The following is an 18,870-nucleotide window of genomic DNA, read 5'->3' on the forward strand; positions in this document are numbered from 1 at the left end:
TAGTCACCGTAATTATTAGCATATTCCTGGAGAAAATTACAAGAATCTGCATTGAAGGGCTCCCTGCAGAAATTTACACAGTAGGTAACCAATTTCTCTTTAAATAAAAGCCACTTGGAACAGTCAGGGGCTTAAAATAAGAGAAGGGAGAGGGAGCAGTCAGGGCTTTGAGGAACAGCAGGATGGTTTGCAGTGGTCAGGAGCAGATACTCATGTTGAATTATTTGAATAATTAGTCTTCATTAGCAAATTGGAGCAAATTATGATGTAGTGCCAAGGTTATGTAACATTGTATAAAGCTTGAGTCCTTTGTTTTGCACCTTTGGGTGCTACCCATTTTGGAAAAGCATGAGCCTTGGGTGCTGTGTCTGTGTGGCTTAGTACAGTATCGCTGCTGTATGTGATGATATGTATCCCAGATATGGTGGGCTCAGGGCAGGCTGCCAATCTGGCCTGTTTCATTAAATATTCAGCCTATGTGGGTCTTAAGCTGCTGTTGTGCAGAGTATATTTACTTGTTCTACAACTAAACCTTTGGACTTCAGGTGATACTGTGCACTAAGGTAGAAAATTTTGAAGGAAAGATTGAGATGCCTGTATGGGAAAGAATATGTTGCTAGAATATGTGAAAACAGATAGCCCATTTCTTGGTCTATAAATAAACACTGATCTAAAACAGATTTAAAGATATGAAATAGTGGGAGAATCATTGTGGTAAAGGAAGAACATAAGGAGACAGAAGTAAGTCTTTCCACTAGGTCACTTTAGTCAGTGTGTCCTTTGCTGGCTCATGGCAGGAGCAGGAATACTTTCATCTGTGACTAAATGATGCAGATAAAGAAAGTGGAATGCTCTGTTAATGAAGAAAAATTTCTCCTGGCAGGATTCATTTAAACTTAATTACAACAAAAATACCATTTTCCTCAATGAAATGATTATTGTTCACTATCTTGGGAAGCTGAAACACAGCTATTTAGATTAAACCCATTAACTAGCAAACTGGCTAATGAAACAGGTTGTCTTGGTGATACAGCAGTTGGAAGCAGTAATCTAGGCTTTTGGGGTTAATGTTCTTCCTAAAGCAGACCCATATCCTGTAACATAGTTTCAGCAGCACCAGGACAGTAAAAAGCAAATACTAATGTTTCTATCGGTTTCATCTGTAGACTCAGTTGGGAGTGTTCAAACTCAGCTTAACATCTAAGTACACACTTAAAGTAGCATGTGAGTAGCTCCTTCTAAATACTAAATCCATGGATTTTTGGGTGCAGGTTTGCTTTGATTAGGCAAGAAGCCAATTTTTCTTTCATTTGGAGTTACTCTGACTTAAGAGCATGCTGGGTTATAGACAGGACCCAAAGTTGGGTACAGGTGAGTGGTCAGATTGTACTAATTGCAAAGACAAAACAGTGAAAGGCAGGATATTAATCCAGGATTACTAAGCGGATGATTTTCAGAGCTGGGGGCATAACAAACTACTCAGTGCACCAGTTTGAGTTCTTGGCCCTCTTCAGGTATTGGCCATCCTAGTGCTCTAGATAATTGAGAAGTATGATATGCTGAAGCACCTTTCAGCATGAGTTATGGTACAAAATCTATAGATTGTGAAGTCAGTTGTAGAGGAGACTGAGCCAGTATGTGGTGAGCTGGGAGTTGTCTGCAGCCTTAGATAACTTTTCGTAGACCAGGTAAGCCTCATACGTTAGTTCTAGATTCTTAAAATTTTTCTCTGCAACGGTGAAATCTGCTGAAGACATTGAGGCCATAGTCTGTGTTTGGTAATCTGTTACAGGTCTCTTGGCAGTACAAATTTGATATAGATAAGACAAGTTCATGAGCACACCTTAATGAAATTAGAGTGCATAGTGTTTGTTCTGACTTGCTAGCTTTTTGCTGGCTATAGTAGAAATATTTCTGCCCAAGCAGTCTGATCTGCAGGCATGAAGTTGCACCTTCAAAACGTTTTCAACAAACTTGCATTAACAGACTCAGTTTGTCCTAGTTCAGCACTTTGTCTTGTAACTGAAGCTGTTACTATGCATCTTAAACTTGATTTACAGTGTCATGGAGCTATTGCTTGAATTTTTTTTAAAACAGAGCACCAATTCAATCTCACCTGATGGAGGCTTCACTGCTAAAATTGCACAACTGTTCTTTCTGCAGCAGGATTTCTTAAGGGCAAACATACCATAATCTTTGTTGGCTTCCTCCATCACACTTGCAGGTCCCAGATGATTTTTCTACATAACAAAAGAATTTGGTGGCAGTGTTTGGAGTATTTAATCCTTGAGTTTCACATGCTAATTGGGAAAGCAAGGGATAGTTTGTTCTGCTTTAAAAATTTCAAAGAAGCACTAAAGGAGCTAACACTGATATATTTATTCAAGTGGGACCTCTTCCATGGAAAAACAAGATGTTGCAGGAACTGCAGTGCAAAAAGTCTGTGCGCTTGTGCTACAAACCCTCCCCTGAACAAGAGACCAATGTCAGGCTTGGGAGTATGTCTAAAGGGTGCTGTCCTACTGTCAAGCTCCTCTTTTGGGTGCTGAGTGCTTAAGCACATGCTACCCAAAGGGCTGAATTTGTAAGGAACAGGGAATAGGTAGCAAACCAAAATGTGCTCTCAGTTCCAGAGGACGTGTGTTTTAGTTTATGGGGAAGACTGAGGTTTCTGGTGAAACAGAGCTCTGCTGAATGACTTGCTTTGGGACCATGGCTGGATAGGCTGTGCAGACCCAGGTGCGACCCTGGCTTTCATGCTCTTTTTGCTATTTCTCTGATGCTTCTGTGCTCATTCATTCACATTCATTTTCCATTCATAACCTTAACACTTCTATCGCAGTTTTCTACGGCCTTATATATATTCTAGAACAAAAGCATAGTTCTGTTTTCAGAATTTACTATTTTAAAGGTTTCCTATAATATCTACATTGACTTTTCCCACTCTTCCTCCTAAAGTTCCTGCAGCCTTTGGCAGTGTACCCCTTGCATGGAAGATACTGTGAGCACAGAGCTGTGAAAGAGTTAAGGAGCCCAGGCAAAGTTAACAAGGGATGGGCCATAAATGGCTCCAGCTGTTTATAATTAACAGTAATACTGTGAAATAAATGACTTTTATTGGCAAGCATGTCATAACTTCATTAAAAGTCATATTTACAGCCCTCTTGCATGGAATAAGTACTTGTGTAGTCTGCAGTTTAATGAGCACTCATTTTCACCTTGTTCCAATTATCTTCCACCCACCCCTTCCCTCTCTGTGTAGGGAGCATGAAGATGAAATACAATGGGAGTGTAATTAAGGCTGGCACAGATCCTTTCAGGAAATGCTTTTTCTATGCCAGCACAATCATTTCTATTGCTTACTGCTAATAATACTTTTTAATGTTTAAAAGACAATTTTCTCTGGTCCCTAAAGCTTTAGTTAAATAACAGTTATTAAATGATGGCTCTTTGGAAAAGGTTCCCAAGCCCAGGACCCCCTCATAGTTGGGCACATGAGATGCTGTGGCTAATGAGGCATGGAGACCTGACCAAGGCAGTGTATACAATAGGAAATTAGTATTTTAAACAAGTATGGAATTTGACTTGTCTTCACAGCACAGATGTAGTTTATAGAAATGTCAGGTAATAACTGAAGGAAGGTGCTTGCTGCCTTTGAGATCTGCTCTGCCCAGCCTTGTGCTGCCTTCTGCCACTCTGCTTGTTGTGGACATGCAGTAAAACTTAGGTGAGTTGAGAGGCTTTGGGAGAGTTCTTGGGCTTTCATGTTAGACCAGAGTGGCATTTCTCTCAGTTGATACTATGGCGAGAAGCCAGGCTGGTCTTTCTGTGCACTAAAGGCCTGTGTAATCATATGGGGTGTCATCTTTAAAGAGGTAGTAGTCAGGCTATTTGCTAACACTAGTTTGGTAGTTACTGTACAGCCTTCCTGCTATCAAGGTGCCCACCTGCATGTCTTGCATCATAAATATCACTGATAATGGTGTGGTACAGTCATTAGAAATAGCAGTGATTAATTCTTACAGTAATATCTGTCCTGAAAACAATTGATTTTACTGCCAGAAATGCACAGTGGAAATACTTCCATGTGATTATTATTAGTTTAGCTATTACTAGGCTTTTGTGAGAGAGGGAGGAATAAAAAGATTGATCACTTTGTATTAGTCATTGCTAATCTGTTATGATCACTTGAAACTCAGATGAGTTATGGATCATAAAACAGAAAAATATGCCTTGAGTTATTGGAGAAGTTGATGGAAAGTGTAAAGGCTTAAGAAACTGAATATCATGATATCACAAAATGCTGAAGGAGTCTTTCTTGGAAAGACTTTTGAGAATCAGGTATTTCTGGTACTATGAGATGAACTATTAAATAGAAACTTGTGTATTCTGACCAATAGTTTTAGAAAACTGACTTACTGCTGCAGGAACTTCAGCTCCCTGTCAGTGGAATGTCTCTTGGAGTGTGTGTATATAAGTGAAAATGCAAGGAAGTCTTATTCTACCAGAGCAGTCCTGCTCATAGCATCCCTTGTCCCTGGTCTTGTCTGATCCTGCTGGGAGCTGCTTAGAGGTGGAGGCAGCACAGTCTGTTCTTTGCTGTAATTCTTGGGCTTGGTGGGATAAACTGATCAATAAAGTTGTTTCTCTCATGAACTACCTTGCCACTGAAGTGCCATCAGTTAGTAATTTAGCAAAACTGTTTCTACACTTTATCATGAACTGCCATTACAAATATGCTACTTCATTTTTGTTTTTCCTTTCATATAAATCCTAAGCATGGCAGGTTCATTAAGCTATGCTCAGGATAATTGAAAGAAAATAGCTCCTCCATTAGATTTTTCTGGTTAATGTCACTAATTTCTATTTGCTTTTTTGTTATCAGAATAATGTTCACACTGATGTTGCATTACCTGATGATGACTTGCACAGTTATGATTTAAGTACTTGTCCATGGATTCCAAACATCCGAGTGGTTCAAACAGAGCTCAGAGCTCTGAATAACTCTTCTGAAATGCAGTAAGAGTCTAGTGACCACGATTGAAACAAGTCTTTGAGCACTGTGGTTAGTATTGTTGTGGCACCAGGCAATTTTTAATGTAGACATTTTGAATGTTATGAAATGAGGCTCTGCTCTACATAAGTGGATATTGGGTTTTTTTTAGATGTAGCACTTGGATGTCTAGGCAGACTTGGGGTGTTATTAGCTTTTTAGATACCCTTGGAAACAAGTTCCGTCCAGGACTGTTAACTACTCTGTTGTGGCAACAACCCTGAAGCTGAGCTGATGTTCTAGGGGAGGCTGTAGGAAGAAGGGGACGGTTCTGATGATCACAATGATTTTGCTGGCCAAAGGGGTCCTGCAGGTCCTGTGTTATTTGGAGTGTCCTAAAGTCTGAAAGCTCCATGGCAAGTTACATGACCAGTTACATAAACTGGTGCTGATTATAGGGCTGAAAAGTCCCAAATATGCTGACCAGTACTGTAAAAATAATGGCAGCCTAAGTAGTCTCAAGATTAGAAAATAGTGTGTGATGTTAGTTTGTAAGCATTTAATCTATGGTTTTGGCTTTGCAGTACAGAGCGGTGTAATTACTGTGGCTATTTTCAGTAACAGCAGTGCGGGGGTGTGCTAATGTGTTTTGTAGGTGTAACTGTATATGTTCACTTGACATGTCTGTAGTCAATGTGTACAGTCCTGATCACTTCCTTGCTGACCCTGCAAACAGGGAATGCATAAACATACTGCCCTGAGTGGCAGGTAAGTATTATGCTCATGTATAAAAAACTTGCTAATATGTGAAAATGCTTTACTAGAGTTTAATGAGGGTATCTCAGATGAAAATAATTCTACTCAGGGATTGATTTGACCCACAAGATCAGTAGCATAGGCTGGCTACCTTTAGCCCTGAAAGCAATTTTCCCAGCAATGAAGATTAATCCTTTTTTATTGTCTTTGTGAATAACAGCATGATCATAAAGCATAAGAGAACAAGGGGAAGTTGACAAAGTATGTCTTTGATTAATTGCTATAATGGATTGCAGGTTTGCTGACTGAGGAAACTGGTGCTCATTTTTCAGCGTTTAAAACTAATACAGAAGAAGAAGACAAACAGCTAGTTAAAGGCCATGTACAATTTCATGCATGTGAGCCACCCAGCAAAGCAGCCTGAAGGACACCTGCTGTTTCCTTGATGGGAGTTCTGCAAAATAAATGGAGGGTACAGTGGTTAACATGATAAACAGGGGCTTGTGACCTACCTGCAGCTCCTTGCTTCCCCTGGGTATTTGTAATGGCATCTAAATTGTTAACTAAGTACTATAACTTCCACTGAAACCATATCTACTTGTCTACTACATAGTGATGCTTGTGCTTTTATTTTCTTGCAGTTTGGGAAGAGATCCTGATTTCCTAAAATGACCTTGAACATAAACATGTCCCGTGGAGTGTGAATCTGAATTTCTCAGCTGTTCAGAAGCTGTCACTGAACACCTCAGTACTGTCGTAACACAGTGCTGGTATTTGCTGCAAGTAATGTTTTGTTTTTGCTAGAAATTTTTGAAAACTAGCCTTTTAATTCAGTTAGCTGCTAAAATTCTCTAGTGTAGGTTAAAAACAACTCAGGAATGGGTAAGTATGCAATTGAGAAGGGAAAAGGGACTTGATACAAGTTCTACAAGCACAGCACCAGTTTTCCTGAGCTTTTGTTTCTGATGCCAGCAGTATCTGTGATAGCTCAGAATCTGAAAAATTACAACTTGGCAGGTGCCATGTCTGTAAACAGTAGCTCAAGTAACTTCTCAGAATGAACAGTGCAGATATCCTATAACCCAAGGTATCATGACTCTCCCAGTTAGTTTAATCAGAGGTAACAGCAATGTTACATGTGCAACAGTGGGTTGCTGCTGAGCTGAACAAGTCAGGGTATGTGCACTAGCAAGGGAAGGGAGGACTAGGCCCCAAGAGGAGCAGTTCTTCTAGTGAAGATTCCAGCAGCTGTTCCAAGTCATGGTCCCATGATTTTAGTGGCTTGTTTTCTTTTCTCAATTTTGCTAGTAAGTGCTGTCACATTAGAACCAGCTCATCAATTTAAAATCTTCCTCAGAGACTAGTAATTAAAGTACTTTTTTCCTTCAGTTGCCAATCATGCAATTCTAAAGTGGGTTGTCACCTACCTGTTTAACAAATCTGCTTCACAAACAGTACAGTCTCTAACAAAAAAAACAAATTCAGGAACAGGCTGTGGTTCTGTAGGAAGTATCTTTCTTTACGCTGTAGATCTTGGACATTTTCATATATGAAATCTCCCCAAATCTTCAAAAGATTCAAAGAAACAGGGAAATAGCACAGAGTAGCTATCCTTGCACATTAATGTTTCCATGAATAGCCTGTAGAAGATGAAGATGATGCAACTTTAGCAATGAGAGACTATTTAGACAAGCAGATGGACAATTTTGTGTCTTGGGGAATGTGGGCTCTGTATGGAAAGACAGCTGAAAAAGGAAGAGTGAGTGCTAATTTATTCTATATATCTCTAAAAATAGAGCTGAAGGATGTAAGTGAAGCCAGTGACTGACTTTTTCTGCACAGGGGTAAGTTCTGTCCTGTTTGAAAACCTGCCTCCTTGACTAAATCAATAGCAGAACTACTAGGGGACAGCAAACAAGCTGCCAGCTCTGGGAAGGTCTGTGACTTTCCACTGCATGAACAGAGATCCACATAGTGGTGCTGTAGGGTAGAGCTAGGAGCATGGAAAATCCTTTCCTGTTCACATCACCCATCTAGGTTATTTCTGATTAGCTGATTCCTTCAGCTGTCTTACACTGGCTTTCCTGCAACTGTCTCTGCTAATGAGCTGCCTGTCTCCTGCCATTGGCACCTAGGAGGAAGGAACTGGCTTCCTGGCAGGTTGAGATGTCCACACTGACATGTCCCTTTTGACATGCAGCTTTTTATTGGACTGTGGTTTATATAAATTTAACATCCTAAATGGGTGCTAACTACCGGATACTACGTGGTTTTGGGGAAGCAAGTTAATACTATGCAAGCACAGCAGCCACATTCAATAATAACTTAATGGCCCATATTTAATTCATTTCTACTATAATTGTTTGAAGAACATAATGGATTATTTGTACTTAATTATTCAATGTTTAATCAAGTATTATTGAGATCATAAACCAAGTGAGGGATAGGACATTCATGTATGTTATCTTCATGCAAGAAAGCAGCCTTGCTGTCAAGGGGATGTATCCTAATGTGGGAGTTCAGTAATTTACACTTCATGCTCATGGTTACCTTCTTTTTCCTGCCCTGAGGAAAAGCTGCAAGATACCCTGTATGTGCAGAGGAGACTGGACTCCTTCCCTGGGTCACAGACAGAGCTTCCCTTCAGGGAAGGGAGGTGCAGAGCTGAGGCAAGAGAATTGAGGTGATGGAGAGCTTGCTGCACTGGTGGGGTATGAGCCCCAGGACCCTGTGTGTGTGATATTCCTGCTGATTCTGCATCAGAACTGAGCTTTCATTTTTTATTTAGATGCTACTTATTGGAACACATACAAACTGTGTCAAGAAGGGATTGCATAGCTGATACTAATGACAATTAAGTCTGAGACAGCACATGGTAGGATTCCCACACCTCAGTATTTAAATATAAGCTAAGTCTCTATTTTTAGCTCTTTAACAAGTAATATATTGGTGGTGGTGTTGGGACATCTTGGAATTCATGTTGTCAGGAAAAAAAATCCAGGCATTTCATAGGCATTTCCACTCTGCACATTACTGCTATCAATACTGTGCTACACTGTCTTATGAGTTAGCTATGAAAATATTTTGCTTGGTAATCCTTTGGGTGGGATAGAAAAATACTTCTGAGGCAGAGTACTGTTTGATTTAAGGTCTGTAGTCTCCACTGCTGTCACTTGTGGTGACATTCATTCATTTTCAGTGGTGTATTCATTTACTGTTTATAGTACACTATTCACCTTTTAAATTTTATTCTGGAAAAACAATTAGCTATTTCTTGGTACCTCAAGATACATGACAAGCATAATTGTGGCAGTTGAAGAACTTGTATTGGGAGAGAAGAATTCCTGAAATGCCCCTGGAAAAATGTATTTAACTCACCAGATGACCCGTTTTCTTCACCTGTGAGGGAATCATTACTTTCCATGTATTATTTGTTCATGAAATAGATGTGTTTGTCAGGAGTGAAAGTGAAACAATTCTTAATGCAAAATAGGCATATATATTAAGTCACAAAAAAGGACCAAGTTTCCTTTTCTGTAATGTAATATTTGCAACTTTTACATAATTTAACTCCATGTTCAGCTGCATGAAAATTTCTTGCATGTTTTTCTGATCAAATTCTTTGTATTCAAATTACTTGTACCATCTGTAAGAGCCGTATTTTTTACAGCACATTTTTAGACATTTTATCATTATTCTTCATTTAAAATGTCAGCCTTGTTCTGTCGTATCTTCTGTGCTTGGTTTGAATAGCTTTACAAGTGTCAGGCTGGAGTTGTCAGAAATAACAGTGAAGGCTACATCTTTTCTTTCCTAAGAGAACAAGCTTGGAAAGGATTGGTGTAGAAAGACTGAATTGAACTGTAAACCTCAGGTTCTTACACATCAGGATTTTTCCATAGTGAAATGTGGGGAAGGCTATTGTATTTAAAACTGGAATTGCAGGACTCAACTGTGTCGGCAGGCTTCTAAGCAAATAGCATTTCTCCGGATTCAGAAATCACCTCAATTCTAATGGCTCCCTGCGGCTTCCCCTCTATTTTGTTTTGTACTAGGCTAGCAGCTGGACTACAGGGGATGCAGTTGGAAAGTGGATGTTGGCTGTTCTGATCAGGATCCTCTGCCTTGTTGCTGTTTTCCAGGAGAGCCAAGTCCAGGTAACAGACATGTTCTGGGTAACGGCATCTTAATGTATGGAGTTTCTTCTTGTCCCCTTTTGAACTAAGCACTCAAAATTGAGGTGACGCATCCTGCAAAATGCGCTAGTTTTAGTGTGGAGGACTTCTAGCTTCTCCACAGGTGTCAGGCAGGTATTGGCCATGACTGGAGTCAGGAAAATGCCTGGATGTGCTGATCTGGAGGGGTTTGGCATAATCTTGTATTTTTGTTTTTCCTCCTATTTATCTCTTAGCTGTATTGCCTGCGTGTCAAAATAGTGGCTACTGTACAGTATGGGAAGTAAATGGGAGCTGAAAATCTGTCACAACAAATCTGGGAACACTAAGTAGGGAACAAATTTCTTGTTTACAGTTCATGCAACATTAGCTGTTGTCGTGGCAAGGAATTCCATGTCATTTGCATGCAGCATGGCAAGCTGTGCTTCCAGTTCAGTCCAAAGACTTTCTGACCTTCCTTTACCCTACCCATGTGGACAACTCTAATGGAATATAAGGTAAATGCAATGTTTTCACTTACAGACTATAAATGATATCAGTGAGAGGGAGGCACAGTCTGAAAATCATCCATCACACCAACCTCTGAGTGCAGATGTAAATCATGTTCTGCTCAAGGTGTGAGAATTAGCTAATACTTATCTTTCTCTCCCCACTGAAAGTTACCTTTCTGTCCCTGCTGAACTATACCTACAGAAGCTGATCTAGGCAATGGGCTTAAATTGGATGACAATTTAAAAATGAGTGCAAGTTGCTCAGTTTTTATGTGTACTTTATATTGGTTTTCAAGGAATAGCAGTACTTCCTGATCAGGACTAATACAGAATTCATATTTGCCTAGGCTGTTATGTGAAGTAATGTGCAATTCTTCAGGTGAGAGTAAAAAGCCAAGTCAAACATTACAGGAGAGCTTTCTATCCTGAAAGGTCTCAGAAATAAGCACAACACAAACATGTAGATCCAACTGTATGTAAATAAGCTGTTATTGGAGTCTCTTCCTTAGAAAACAATTACGTTGCCAGCAAGATTGCTTTTGGATTTTTTGGATTAAGCATTTCATTCAGAGGCTTGCTAAGTATCTAGAATTCTATTTTGCATGAAATCTTGAGTTTTAAAACTTAGTTGCGTGGGGATTTTGGGCTTCCAGCATGTGTTAAGGTGCCTCTGCACAGTCTCAGCTTTTTTGTTCTTTGGAACAGATGATGCACTGGTAAAATTTGGGTTTTGGTGATAAAGGAATGGTTAATCCATATCTAATTCACCATTTTATAAGCTTTGTAACCTGAAAGTTAATTAAACTTTCCACAGACATCAAGAAGCAAAGAATTAAATCTGTCCCTTTCTGATAAGGTACTGAAGTCACCTTAACTCTGCCACAGGGGAGGTATGTGCTCTTTTGCATGCAGGGTACCTAGACTTAGAGAAATTGTCTCAAGTGGAAGTGATGCATCCAAAGTCACTTTCTATCCCTCAGCAACTAGTAGAACCAAAGCAAAGTAAAATGTTCAGGGAAATGGTCTCTTTTTGAAATACAACGACTTTTTTTGAATCACTGTGAGTTAGTATTTGTAGTTACTGTTTAAGTTTCATTAAAGTTCTGATTCCATATGTCATCAGCCTCTTCAAGATAGTGGTTTTATATCTTAACCTCTTTTTAAGTGCCAAATGTGTCAGAATACAAGAAATCTGAAACAGACTTTAGGAAACAAGCCAAAATCAGGATTTCTTTGTCCTTCCATAGCTTTTCTGCAAACAGTTGTAGCAGTCATGATTGCTGACATGTCCTAATCAGTCCTCTTGAGTAGGAATGAACAGATAGAAGCTAATTATGAGCTGTTTGGCCTGGACAAAAGCTGGTGTTGCCTCACTGATCTTCTGTGCTTGGGAAGATGAAAAATTGACTAGAGTCTTATTCTCTTTCTGAAAGTCATAGATGTTTCAGCAGGGCTAATGATCTTCCTCACCCCCACCAGGAACTAGGACCTCATTTTCATTTAAACAACATGAAAATAAAAGATGAGAAAACCTGCTCTATTTCTGGTGTGATTAACACAATTTAGGCTGACTTATTTTTTCTAATCCAATGAACAATAACAACCCAAAGGGAAGATAGAATCATACCAGCTGGAGGATCTTTTTGCATAAATATCCTCTCTCCCTAATTTAGCTTCCTCATAGAAGTTTCTATTTATAGGAGAGAGCAGGAAACCTGAACGATGAGATTTGTGGAGCGGTGGTGAGTGATGCTGGGCGATTATGCAGAAAGAACATGATACTTTTCTTCCATGGACAGTGCAAATCTGGGCTAATTTTAGTTCCTGTCTCTTTTCTCTTGGCATTGTCTTAGAGAATACTGCTACCAGCACACAATGAAACTAAGGCAAGAAGTGGGTGGTGTGGGGGTGAGAAATAATGTGGAGTACCAGAGTTTTAATGTTACTGAAATCTATTGATGGTGTTGATTAGCTACTGCTAGTGCTGATGTGAAGGCTAGGTTCTTCCAAGCTGGTTTAATTATTTTCCAGTTAGTGTTAATCTCAGTTAATGAAAATTCTCAATGTGAGAGAAAGATGACAGAAGGAATGACTATTATTTATGAGACAGTCTTAATCTATAAAACATCAAAGATGTCACTGCAAGTATCTTTATTTTACTGATATTTTATTTTTTAAATGATCAAAACACTTTGTTCTTAAGTTCGTGGTGAATCGCTGCATGACAGTTCAGGAGAGATCTAAATAGGAGATGATCACTTGTCTTAAACACAAATGACTCGGCGGCAGGTCCCTGCGCAAACCATGGGTATCTAGGTGATTATGTGGTCCTTAATATTGTATTGATCTGCACAATACAGCTCAGGTGGGAGTTGTCTGAAGAACTGAGAGCAAGTCCTGAGTGCTAAAACTGTCCCCAAGAATAAGATGAAATATCTTTGGTAAAGTGCCTGAAGGCAACTTAGGGCTAGCCTTAAGTCACCAAAAAAAACAGAGAGAAGACTTGGTAATTGCACCCAGTGTCTTTAAGGCTCCAGTGTGCCCCAACTCTTTGAATATTTAGGATTCATGTTATGAATGTCATTTGTCAACCCACAGCATTTGAAAAGGAATTTGATACTTGCCATTTATAATAGGTAATTCCTGGTGTATAGAAATTAAGTTTTCTGTTCTATAGTGAACAAATACAGATAGACATAGAATCTCTCAAGCTAAGAGATAGAAAACTTATTTATTGTTACCACTGGTTTCTGAAATAGGTGGTCTTTCTGAAACAGGTTTGCAGCAGAGCAAGTATAAAAAGATTCCCAGCTACACAGAGGTTAAAGACAAGTTGGAACAAATATAATAGTCAAATATGATATTAAGCAGACTTTGGATTGAGTTATGGCCTAAGAGTCAGGTTACTCCTCAGGTCTTCTGACGCTGGAATCCTTTGTATGTGATAGAGAACACAGCTTAAATTGGAAGTTAACTGAACCAGAGGCTTTCAAGCCTGAGTGTGCAGTCTGGCTTACACTGAACAGAAGCTGGAAACAATGTAATAATAATGCTCAATTTTCAGATAGCAGATTTGATTAGAGGGAAGGAATCTGTTCCATGGCTAACAGCATTTCCCATTTTCATGTCAAACAAGAGCTAAATAGCTCAAGTTAATGAGCATGAAAAAGGAACATGAAATCAGTAAAAGATGTTATCTGGCACAGAGGAAAAGTAGGAGTGGAGGTGGAATTCAAAAGAGGGGATAATTTGTCAACATGGTACCCCCTGTGGTAAGGGTGCCTTACAGAGATCCACTGAGCCTGGAAAAGTCACTGTTAATTTAACTGTTTGCTTAGTGCTTGGGGTGGGGGCTAATGCCTTCTGAATGTGTGTGCACTGCAAATCAGGAAGCTTCCGCTGGCTCTGCCTCAGTGGAAGAAAAATGGGTGACAATTTGAGAATATAAAAGCAATCAAAAGATTGGTGTTGACTTGTTAAGATTTACTAAAACTGCATCTGTTTGGTCAGGAACAGGTAGTGTCTTGATTCAGTACTATAGTGATGCCCTGACCTTTTTAATTGCTATCTGCACATGTTTTAATACAGGATTGTATGTGCTTGTGCATCTGGAAGAAGACTCTGTGATGCCTGAATGGATCGGTCTTTTTAAAATTAGATCATCTGTTTTCCTGATTTTGTATTTGGCTATTTCCCTACAGCATTGATTTGTTATGATTGTACTTCAAAGGACAGCTAGTTATGTCAGACTCTTATTTTTGAGGTTATATGTGGTATATACGCAGTGTATCTCTTTACCTGCTCCTTGCTGTTTATCCATCCATCTTTTTATTACTTGTGCTGCTGGTTGGTGCAAACAAGTCACTTGTATGTTGTCAGAACAGATGGCCATTCTGATTTCAGCTTCTGACTCAGCTGTTGCATTTCCTAGCAAGCTGGCTGACCAAGTATTTACGTGTGTCCTGTGAAAAGAGGAAGCCAGTGCTGCTGTCACATTTGTCTCAGTTTCTACCATCCCTCTAAAATTGGTATTTCTTAATTGCAAACTCCTACTGTTTCTGACTCACAATCTCTGACTGGAAGGATAGGCAGCAGTGCTGCCAACCTTTTCTATCCTGTCCTGTTCATGTGTCTGAGAATAGTCTTGAAATATCTCTAGAGAGTTTCACTGGTATCACTGTGTTCATACTGTGAAAGTCTGGACTTGATGCCCATTCTAGTACAGTGTTCCTGCATTTCTTCCTAGCTGGTTTTGTGCTGTGAGTTTACTGAAGGTGCCACAGCTCCTGTTTTAACTTTTTCTTGCCCTGACAGGGACCTGTTCCCAGACTCCACAGTACCATTTTCTTAGGGGAGACCTATATTTGCTAAAATGCCATCTCGTGAGAACAGCTGGTTTAGAAACTTCTATTTGGAAAAAAGTTAATAGGTCTGTTTTGAGTGTTCCTGGCAGATCTGTCATCTGTTGCTCAGCACAAATGACAAGCAAGTTATACAACAGGGCTCTGTGAAGTTCAAACCATATTGGGTAGCAGATGCTCTGATACTATTATTCACTAACACCACACAGGCTCCCCATTGACATCTCCTTCCCTTGAGGCAATTTATGAGCAGCTCTCTATGCTGCATTACATTATGGCTGCAGTAATCCTAAAGATGCATTAACTTCACCTTTGACTATGCAATTTTTTTTCCAAAGTTTTGTTCTGTACTGTTCCAGGCACCTCTTTGCAGTGGGCTTGTTCTACCCTACAATTTCTTATTACCTCTGAGGTGATCAGTTTGATATATTTCAAGACTTTCCTCTTAATTCACTAGTTCTAGTCTTTTCAGATTTACGTTGCCCATAAATCCTACAGCAGCAGCATCCTTAAGATAACGATCATGCTCCTCTCTCTGTTCTGTCTCATTTCCCAGTCAATCTTGCCTTAAAATTAACATCGTTTGGCACTTCATACATAAAACACCAGGCAATGTCCATGATCATTATATCAAATCTGTGAAATTATTGGCCCCTTTGTTTTCTAAGGATAATTATTGGTGAGTTGGTTGAATGTGGAGTCATCTCCTTTTGGTTCTGCTCCAAATCTTAGGATTATCTGCTTATCTTGGATGATTTTCAATTATCTGATACCTTTTGTTCTTTGTTATTTCATCAGGAAGTCTGGAGGTGTAGTGACAGATTGCCTTGCTGGAATATCTTGAGATACAGAGCTGAAATCTGCCAAACTAATGTTTCACTGGATAAGCTTAGGTTTCAGAATGCTCGTGTATTTCATTTAATATTGAAAATGTTCTCTACACACTTTCTGTATAGAAAGAGACCTTATTTCTACATAGCAAATGACAAATTTAAATAGCTGAGTGATTTGTTACATTATTTTGGTGCTAACAGTGATGATTCTCCAAAAGCTGCCTTCCAACTGTGTAGAGCAGAAGGCATCAGCTGTCATCCTGAAAAGCTTTTTGACTTTCTTAGACACTGTTGTGTGATGCTCTTTTGTAGTGTATAGTACAGTGGAGCTTGAGCTCTCTGACTTGTGTCGTAATGAATTTGGAGATTGCTTTGAGCACTGATCCAGATGATACCAAGCTGTGAAACTGAGTAATCTTGAGTAGGATAACTGAAAAAAATTATGTGACATTAAACTCTTCAGAACTAGCATGGATTTCCCTAGAGGTGTTGCATACGATGGAACTCTGAACTGTGTTCCCATACCTAAGTGAATCCCTCTACACTGACACTTAGAGCTGAGGTTTAACACATAGCCCTCTGGTTGATCTTGGGAATATTATCCCATCAATTTCCTAGCAAATTATAGTTTTTTGCAGGAATGCATTAAGCTATCACATCTTTCTCATTATGGATTTCTCATAGGGCTTTTAGTTCCAAATGAGCTTTGAGACCAACTAAATCTCTAATGAAGCTGCAGTCTCCCTCACTGTGTGAAATGAAAAGTGCATCTTCTGTGCCATAAAGTGAGAACAGGTTTGCTTTTGTGGAGTTAAGCAGCAGTGGGCACAGGATGCTATAGCTAGGAAATTGAGATGGAAAGACTCAGCAATAGCAGGTTGAATCAGAATCTGTAGCCATGCTCATATGCTAAAATACTGATTAATACTCAGTTTGCCTTTTTCTTCCACAAGAGAACTCATGAGGGAATTTCTCAAGCATTTCTGTGAGTCTGAAGCTCTTTTTGCTGTGTAGTCATCAGGACGTGCACTGATGTAAATGCTGTTGTACCAGTGGAGATGTGAATATTCTCTGATCAGCTCTTGGCATCTGTATGATTTGGGGAGTATTTAAAAGGTAAGGAGTCCCAAACTATGTAGTTTGATTTAGTCTTTGCTATCTGCTATAGCAGTGTCAGCTTTGCTTAAAACAAAAGCTGTCTCCGCATGAATGCACCTGTTGCCATTTTGCTGGAGAAACATGGAGAAAGGGGTGAGTACAGAATTTAATTAGTGTCAGTTCAGACAAATGCACCTCCCACCACTGCCATTCTTTGCAAGTTCAGACTATGAAGTCTTGCCTATTTCCAAGTGCTACAATGTTAGAAAAGACAACCAGGAGCTGCCACGCAGTGGATGTTGCATTTTCTGAGAGGCTGATTCTGCAGGGGAGTAAGCTCCCAAAGGAGCTGGGAAGAGCTAGAAGAGCTTCTCATCTTACATTTCTTAGGGTAAACATTTTTATTTTCATGGTAGTAATACCTGAAAGCTCCCAGCAGTTATGTTTTCAGTGTCTTTGAGCATGTGTGTCTCTTGGAGATGGCAGACTGACTCGGTATTTCATGTTGCTGAAACCAGTGGTATTGACAGTCTCTTGCATCATCAGGGATAGGTCATAAAACCAGTGGTCTGATTTCTGTCTCAAAGTAGCTAAATTTATGAAAGACATGGAGGCAGAGGAATGGGAAGAAAAATCCTTTAGGCCTTTTCTTCTAGAAAGTTCTCATCTCTGAAGAAAAGAGGCTATGTCCATTGACATTGCTTGATTTTATATGCAGCCTACTAAAATATGTATTTTATGCCAAAGCACTGAATTTTCCATTGTGTGTAAATAGATCTTATCAAACCATCAAAGTTAAGGTAGAGAAGATGTGCTATCTATGGTAATTAGCTATACAGCTTAATCAAAAAATAGCTCTGTTTGAGGAATCAAACACCTCTGGGTTGCCAAGCTGTGTCTTGGAAAGTTCCTTTCTCCCTGGGTTGCAATCATGATATTGTAAAGACAGGCTTTTTAAATCTAAAAGCAGAAATGGAGGTGACCAGAATGCAGAGTTTTCCCTTCTGAATGTAGCTAAAAAGATTGATGAAATAGCAGATAGTCTTTAACAAAATCACAAGCCTACCTGACAGGATGCACATCCATTCCAAGCATACAACAGCAAGAGCAGTGCATTTGAAACGTACTCCCAACTGGTCTGTCAGTAACAAATTAGACTTGTCACATTCTCCAAACAGTTTTAGTGAGAGCATTAACAATGTTAATGATCTGTGCTCTCAGCAGGAGAAGTTTAAGCCTGGTTTCAGGAAAGCACAGAATCGCTTGTAAGTATTTTGTTCTTGAGGCTGTAGGTTTTCCAAAATATATATAACGTAAGCTATTGCTTGGTATGGAAATTTAGAGTAATTGGTAGTCATTATGCCCTCAATCATATAAACATGTCAGCACATGCATGACTTGCATGATGTCACATTTCAGAAACAGCTCCTTTCTAAACAGTCGCATAAGGTCTGGAAATCCTTGGCACCTGATTCTGGATTCTGAGAATGAAAACTTGGGACTTCACATTTGCCTGTATGTTTTTGAGTGACTTGTACTGCGTGTGTGTGTGTGCATGTGAGAGCAAGGGGAAGGCAGGTTGCATGGTTTTGTGGAGCTGTTTAGTCTGTCTTGATGTAGGCTTGTGCCAAGTTCTCTGAGGACATAATCAGATACATCGTGTTTATTTTCTGTATCTAAGTATTTAGCAAGAAAAAAATGTAGTTAAAATGGGTTACTAGACTTCTGCAAGTACAGTCATGTTAACGGAGTAAAGGAGTGGAAATATGTCTTGTTTTGAGCTTTTATGATGCACAATATTCCCATTTTCCAGGGCTATCAGAGGGCTAATATCCTACTAACTGGATTTGGATGAGCTTCCATTTGGGAATATCCCTGTTTGACATATCTAGGACCCTGTGGTACAAAGCAATCTGCTTTATTGCTGATGTCTCTACAAGACAGTGGCAAAGGAGCTGTGCTTTGGTATGTGGTTTTTATAGGACTTATTACCATAGCATCCTCACTGCAATGTTGTAATAAAAATAACAGCAAGAAACCTCACCATTGTATTTCAAAATTTTTATGCTATTGTTGATCCCAAATATGGGAAACTCAAGATAAAAAATACCCTATATACTTTCAAAATCTTAATCCCTCATTTAAAAAAAAAAAAGTATTTTG

General features: G+C 39.4%; 1 protein-coding gene across 1 annotated transcript in view; it reads left to right on the forward strand.

The window, feature by feature from the left end:
- Positions 1-13,672: 13,672 nt before the first annotated feature.
- The window catches only part of KCNU1 (potassium calcium-activated channel subfamily U member 1), a 54,928-nt gene continuing 49,730 nt past the window's right edge, over positions 13,673-18,870 (forward strand). Inside the window, 1 exon segment of the mRNA XM_026042475.1 lies at positions 13,673-13,687. Within this exon segment, the coding sequence (XP_025898260.1) occupies positions 13,673-13,687 (15 nt within the window).

Source organism: Nothoprocta perdicaria, unplaced genomic scaffold, assembly GCF_003342845.1.
Source record: "Nothoprocta perdicaria isolate Ctin4 unplaced genomic scaffold, notPer1 scaffold_103, whole genome shotgun sequence".
NCBI lineage: Eukaryota > Metazoa > Chordata > Aves > Tinamiformes > Tinamidae > Nothoprocta > Nothoprocta perdicaria.